Source organism: Vigna unguiculata, chromosome 8 (assembly GCF_004118075.2).
Source record: "Vigna unguiculata cultivar IT97K-499-35 chromosome 8, ASM411807v1, whole genome shotgun sequence".
NCBI lineage: Eukaryota > Viridiplantae > Streptophyta > Magnoliopsida > Fabales > Fabaceae > Vigna > Vigna unguiculata.
In genome coordinates, this window is record NC_040286.1 from 36,311,730 (window position 1) to 36,318,678 (window position 6,949).

Below are 6,949 nucleotides of genomic sequence, written 5' to 3' on the forward strand. Positions count from 1 at the left end.
TAAAGTATATTTATTTTTCTTTTATGTTCAATTATTATTAGTATTTAAACGTTCTCACGTGTTAGAATCAGGAAGGTATAAAAAAATTAAAATTACTTTGAAGTTATTACTTCTTTCTAGAGTTTTATCAAATTAGGATTTTTAACTTAAATTAATATCATAATTTTTTTTACAAAATATATTTGTCTTAATATATATATATATATATATGATACATTTTTTTGGTGTATTTTTTTTATTTTCAACTTTATCCTCTTAATTATTATTGTTTTATCATTATATCGTGTTATCATGATATTGTCATATTGTTATATCTTCCTATTTTCATATAATTATATTAATATATCGTTATATGATTATATTATTACATATCATTATACTATCATATTATTATATCCATCTTATTATTATGTTGTCATCATTGTATTGTCATTCATAAAATTATAAAATCATAAATTATAAAATTATAAAATAATAAAATAATATGGATGAAAATTAAACAAATTCACGTGACAAAATTATAATTACGTCAATCATTTAATAGTAATAGTTAGCAAAATAAGTTAACATTAGATTCAATTGAAAATTTTAAATTTATTGAATACTCAATCCATTTTAAAAATGTATTCAAATCAAATTTTTTAAAATTATCAGATTAAATAATAACTAAACAAATTTTTTATTTCAATAACTAAAATTTATTTTATGAATATTTATACTTATATATATATATATATATATTGTTTTTTTAGTTTTACCTTTTTAATTATTTTTAAAATTTAAATAACTCATAAATTTTAAAAATCTTTGCGATAACACTTGTGTTTGTTACACATATTTATACTTATTTTAATATTTGTAAAACCATACTTATACCGGGGTCTCAAGAACTTTATATTAGATACAAAGTTTATAGGAAAAAAAATACTAGCAGTGTTTAAGGTATCATAATCCATAGTTTAATTATAGTGTAACAATATTTTCTATGGTTACCATTAGACAACAAAATGTAATTATCAAATAAATATAAATTTATGGATTCAATTAAAATATACCAAATGATTAATCTATTATATCATATATGAAATAAAATTAAACATTTCAATAATTTTGTATACTTCACACCCTTAACAATATATTCATAGCCATAGCAAGAAAAAATCGATCATATATATACATATAATATATATGAATAATGATTAATTCACTTTTTTTTTAATCTTTAGATCATTACATTATATCATTATAAACAATTAAAATAGATGATTTAATGATAAGAAAAATAATAAACAATTAAAATAGATGATTTAATGATAAGAAAAATAATGAGTTAAAAGTGGATAAAAAATAATTAAAATATCATTTATATATATATATATATATATATATATATATATATATATATATATATATATATCCACCGTTTAAAAAAATAAATACTACGATTCTATTTTACCCTACCCTCTCATTCAGAATTACATTCACGAAACATATTAGGGTTTTGTTTTAGAGACCAAACTTATAGGGATGGTTTTTCTTGTTACCCAAATCCAAACCACCCCCTGGTTCAATCTCAAACCTTTACACGGTCACAAGCTCCTTCTGCGGAGAGTCACCAAGATTTCGATGTCGACAATTCAGGGTAATTCTAAAAGACCCATTTGCCCGTCTTGTTCCAAACCCACACGAACGTGTCTCTGCTCTCGAATCCTCACACCGTGTCTCCAAAATTCCGTCCACGTAACCATTCTGCAGCACGCTCTTGAGCGTAAGCACCCCCTCAATTCTACCAGAATCGCTAGATTGGGCCTCAAGAATCTCACCGTTGCAACTGTTTCTGATGTTAATTTCCACGCCCGGTTCCAGATTCGCTTGTTGGATCCGAATTGCCAAACGGGTCGTGCTGGAAACGTCATGAATGTACTCCTTTCTCGTCCGTATGGCGAATTTGGAGACACCCAGAAACTGTTTTCTGAGAAAAGCTCTAACTTGAGCGATGTTGATGATGCCGAAAAATGTGGTTTGAGAAGTGATCTTGGATGTTTTCTGGATTCTCCCACTCATTTTGAAGTTGGGACTCAAGTGAGTTCCACTGATGGTGCACTGGTGAATGATGAAGTTGAGAAAAATGCTGTCTCTCCAAATTTTGGTTTAACTAGAGGTGTGCATGAACATAATGGTAGTCTTGCTATTAATGTTGCCATTGGCAAATATGGTGCCATTAGCTCTCTGTCTCATATTTGGATAGCACAAGCACAAGCACAATGTGAATCCCCCAAGTTAAGCTTTGACAATATTTTGGCTTATCCCGAAGCTTCTGAAGCACTCTCAGAAGGGTTTTTGGTGAAGAAGTTTCAAAGAAAGCCACCGAACAGGGATGCAGACTTGGAAGAAGAATGTGAAGAATTTGAGCTGGAGGTTCGTCCTGGATCAGTGCTACTATTTCCCTCTGATAAGGCTGTGAATATTAGTGACCTAGATGCTATTGGTTTTGAGGTGAAGAACTTGATTGTTTTGGATGGAACATGGGCCAAGGCGAAAAGGATTTACAGTGAAAATCCTTGGTTGAATGTTTTGCCCCATGTGAAGTTGGAAGTAAATGAGGCGAGCTTATATAGTGATGTGAGACATCAGCCTAAAGCTGGTTACTTGTCTACCATTGAGAGTATTGTATTTGCCTTGAAGGCAGTTGGGGAGAATCAAGAGGGTTTGGATGGTCTCTTGGATACTTTTGAGTCCATGGTTGGAGACCAGAGACGCTGTAAAGAAGAGAGACTGAGCAAACACTTCTCCAGTTGAGGTCCTTTCTTCTTTAGATTGATCACCTTGAAAAGATGCTTAAACCCAACACAGAAACTATTTAAAATAAATTGTGAACCAAGAACTTTGTCAGAGTTTTTTTGCCTCATTATCCACATCCACCATGCAAAACCGCGCAAGAGTCCGGCAAGATTATCTGTATATGATATGCATGGATAATTCATTCTCCGATGAGTCTATTGAAAGTCTACAGATTATTGCTGTGCCCCCATATGCTGAACAAGGACAGGAGCAGTCTGAGTAAAGCAATCGGTTTACTGATTGGAACTGGACTGTGTTTTTGTATCGATGTTTTAGTAGCCGAACGCTCTTTTAAAGATTGGACAATGCACTGAATGGACCTTCAGAATCAAGATAATTTTGCAGTTTTTAATGTTACTTCTGCTACATCTACATGACCTGATCTATATGTTTACACTGGATAAATGAAGACATTATGCGCACTGCTCAGTGCCGTTCTCGAGCCAATAGAGGACAGCCTGTTCCCCTACAGCTTTTGAACATAATCATGTCTGCTCATGCTAACTGGTGTGGACATCAAACCAAGAGACATTGCGAGGATGGAGCTGGTTTGTTATTAATTATACAAAAAACAGCAGAAACAAGGCCGAGCAATCCAACGACTTAATGGTGATATTGTAAAATGGAGTTAATTGTACACAAACAACATGGAGGAAAGGAAAAGACTTTACCCGCCTCAATTCACCAGATACAGATATCTGTTATCAGAAATCAGTTTCTATACAGATCTTTGTAAAACTTGCTACGATGGGTTAAATGTAATTAGATTCAATTTAGCAGACTTCATGTGTAGAATCTGTAGATGCACATTGTGTAAATCACTTTTAGTACTTCAATACAGAATAGGTCAACCCAGAACTTCTCATTTAGCCTTTATTTCGATTCTTCTACTGTTAGCATAGACGGATTTGAGTATATGAAATGTAATGAAAGTTGAAATAATCCATAATGTGACTCTATTCTTCGATTGCTAATTTACATTCCATCATGTACCATTTACTCTTCGGCACTTTGTTAATTAGACCTTCGGACATCCCAGTAATCATCATGGCTTTACTCTTTGCAAGGATCTAGAATCATATCAACAATCTGAATGCCAGTCCTGAATATAAAATGCATACATTTTTCATTAACCAGTAAGCAACCCAATTTTTTTTGCTGTACATACAGAAACCAATCTTACAGGTTCAGACTGAACAGGCAACGGCATAAATTGCAAAGAGACAACTGGCCTTATGCTCAATTTACTGACTAGTCCAAGTCCTTAAGAGTATCTAAGTATATCTAAATATATGTTATGTACTAGGAAAACGAGCGGCAATATACTGAAATACCTGACTTTATCCATTCTGCCGCTAGTGATACCATTGTAAACTAAAGTATTGTTTCATCATCTATATTTTTACCGAACTTATTCTGATTCACACGGTTACGGAGTAACAGTTGCAGATACAACTATTAGGGTATCATAAGTGTACTTCTGAGTTCATGTGTCTTCTGATCAACGCATCCTGAGCTGACCAAAGAGTTTATCCAGATATCATCAACTTTTACTGAATTGTCATCATCGTTCCTGTGCCAACTCCAGAGGGCATGAGTGGAGTTTACAAACTTCAGCTCACCGTGACCAAAACTGGCTTCACGGAATTCTGACCACTTTGGTTGTGGGTTTATATATCTGTCAATAAACAATCTTGTAAGGACACATCTAGGAACAATGAAAGAAAAACAAATTTCAGGCAGCATGCATCTGATAAACCTCAATATAGCTCTTTTTCACGTAAACAATTCAGAAAACAGATTCTTGGAATGTTCCTGGATCTGAAACTTACTTCCGAGCTAAGCCTTCCCTGTTTCCTCCATCACCTATAGTTATATGGACCGCACCACAGGGATCCAATCTTCCATTATACACACGTTTCTGACAATCAGAGTATTAAAACCCAGTTTTCATCAAATGGGTGCTTACAAAGAAAATAATATGCTAAAGCATAAAGACATACCGAACGTTCATAAGCGTGAACATGACCAGCAAGAACTAAATCAACACTAGCGTCATAAAGCAACGGCTCAATAGCTGCCATCATATCATCCCCTGCACCTTGATGAGCCTTGTTACTATTATACCACGGTACATGAAATGACACAAGCAACCAAGGTGTTTTTACCCTATCTACCTTTGACAGATCTTCCTGGAGAGAAGGATGAAGAAAATCAAAGGGTGAAAAAAAATATATCAACAAACATGACTCTAACTATTTTTTCGTGATCAAGGCTCGCAACACACTTATACAACTATAGTAATTCTTGATGAATAAGGAAAATCAACTAACCTTTAGCCATCTATATTGTTCAGAGGACACATCATAATCTTCATAGGAGCCAAGCATAATAACATGGACACCAGCAACTTCAAAAGAATAATAGAGATTTGAAGTCGAACCACTTTCCTCAAATGGCATTTTCCATCTGGAATTATAGGACACAAACTTGTCCGTAAACAATAGTATGTTCTCTTCTTCATGGTTTCCCTCTGTCACCATCCATGGCCTTGTACTAGCAAGCGGCTCCACTAGTTCACCAAAACTGTCCCACAGATGCTGCATACAATCAGCATATGAAAGGTCTCCTGGAAGCAGGTAGACATCATATTGAGATTGGTCAATGTGATCCAATGTTGATTTAGTCCAGCCAGTCTGACCAAGATCACCAGCCACAGCAAAAACAATTGGAAATTGGTTTGGAGGGGTTTTGAGCTGGAACTCAGGACCTTTTCCCCCACAACGGTAAAAGTACACAGTGTTATCTTCCAAAGGTCCAATTACAACATGGTGTATCATTCCTGAGGTATATAACATATAGTTATAAGAAGTGAACTCTCCTTCAGCAATTGAGTCATATCTCCCAGGTAATGTTCCGTATTCTACATATGATGGTGAACGTTTATCATCGGTTATCCAGGTAACTCTGATGTGCTTCTCTCCTGCCAAAGAAATGTGTACCTGGAACAAACAATTGACATCAAAGAAACTGAAATTTAGTAGTCACAATAAATGTACATGACAAAGGAAGCATGGTTAACAGTTCACTGTATATTTGTCTCAGAACTGGGAAATGATTTATAGAAAGCGAAACAAACCATTTATGTTACCAAATAAGCAGATAAGCAATAATCATTATTTGTTTACGCACAGTCTCACTTTTAAAAGGCCACCAGAACGAAGAGCAAATAGGTAAATTACAAACAAACTACACAATTACAATCTCTAACACAAATTTGAGCTCAATATCAAGCTAGAAACTGGTATTCTCCATTTAGAAGCAAAGAACCATCTACTTCCAATTATTAGATCCAATAAAACAAAACAAACAGCTTTCAGTGTATCACGAAATAGAAAACAATTTGAAAATATAACCCAACAGAATACAGTAATCCAATCCAAAACAAAAAAGAAACCAGGTACTATAAGGATGATCAAATAGGAAATAAATAACACAGAACTGGAAAAAAAATGAAAACGAGGTTGATTGACCTGTTGAGGATAAGAGGAGTGGGCCTTGGAAATTGAATACCGTGAGAAGGTTAAGGTTTTACGAGGAAGAGGGCGAAGGTATTCAGATTCAACCGTGACGGTTGAAAAAAGAAGCGTCAGAATCAGAAGAAGTTTGTGGTTTGGTCGTTCCATATCAGTATCTACCTGAGACAACATTGTACCTGCTTCCACTTCAATCCTTCTTTCTACTTTCCATCCTAAAGTCCAACCATCCCATGACATCAGCAAATTTGTCGTTGCGTCACTTATCCTATGTATAATCGAATTCACCGTTTTTTTTTTTCATTTTCCAGCTCATATAAACATTAACCTTCTACGTTTTCTATTCAAAATAAAATAAAACATTAATATTGAAAAAAACCGCTTGCTTTTAAAAAGTTGAACATTTAAACGTTTGATCACGTGATATTCATAACGATTTTATTACTGTTTTTCATCGGAGGACTAAATATACTGAAAAGACTAAATATATTAAGATTAATTATTATTTCATTTAAAAATAAATTACGTACGAAAATATTAAGATTAAATTTATTAACTCAAGTCATAAGTTG

At 33.8% G+C, this 6,949-nt stretch overlaps 2 protein-coding genes across 2 annotated transcripts; one reads left to right on the forward strand and one right to left on the reverse strand.

The window, feature by feature from the left end:
- Window positions 1-1,444: 1,444 nt before the first annotated feature.
- LOC114194418 lies at window positions 1,445-3,494 on the forward strand. Its single transcript, XM_028084613.1, has one exon. The coding sequence runs from the start codon at window positions 1,528-1,530 to the stop codon at window positions 2,797-2,799; it is 1,272 nt and encodes a 423-aa protein (XP_027940414.1). The 5' UTR covers window positions 1,445-1,527; the 3' UTR covers window positions 2,800-3,494.
- Window positions 3,495-3,756: 262 nt separating this feature from the next.
- On the reverse strand, window positions 3,757-6,580 carry LOC114194417 (purple acid phosphatase 18-like). Its single transcript, XM_028084612.1, has 5 exons — window positions 6,375-6,580; window positions 5,175-5,843; window positions 4,845-5,033; window positions 4,674-4,762; window positions 3,757-4,519 (listed from the first exon to the last, which is right to left on the reverse strand). The coding sequence occupies exons 1-5, from the start codon at window positions 6,549-6,551 to the stop codon at window positions 4,300-4,302; spliced, it is 1,344 nt and encodes a 447-aa protein (XP_027940413.1). The 5' UTR covers window positions 6,552-6,580; the 3' UTR covers window positions 3,757-4,299.
- Window positions 6,581-6,949: the final 369 nt, after the last annotated feature.

What these genes read in the sequence shown, in the direction of transcription:
- LOC114194418 (XM_028084613.1), top strand. Translation starts at nt 1,528, where the DNA reads ATGGTTTTTCTTGTTACCCAAATCCAAACCACCCCCTGGTTCAATCTC.
- LOC114194417 (XM_028084612.1), bottom strand. Translation starts at nt 6,551, where the DNA reads ATGTTGTCTCAGGTAGATACTGATATGGAACGACCAAACCACAAACTT. An exon ending in AACAATATAGATGGCTAAAG is followed by an intron (nt 5,034 to 5,174) that starts GTTAGTTGATTT and finishes CCTTCTCTCCAG; the next exon opens with GAAGATCTGTCAAAGGTAGA. An exon ending in AGGGAAGGCTTAGCTCGGAA is followed by an intron (nt 4,520 to 4,673) that starts GTAAGTTTCAGA and finishes GTTTATTGACAG; the next exon opens with ATATATAAACCCACAACCAA.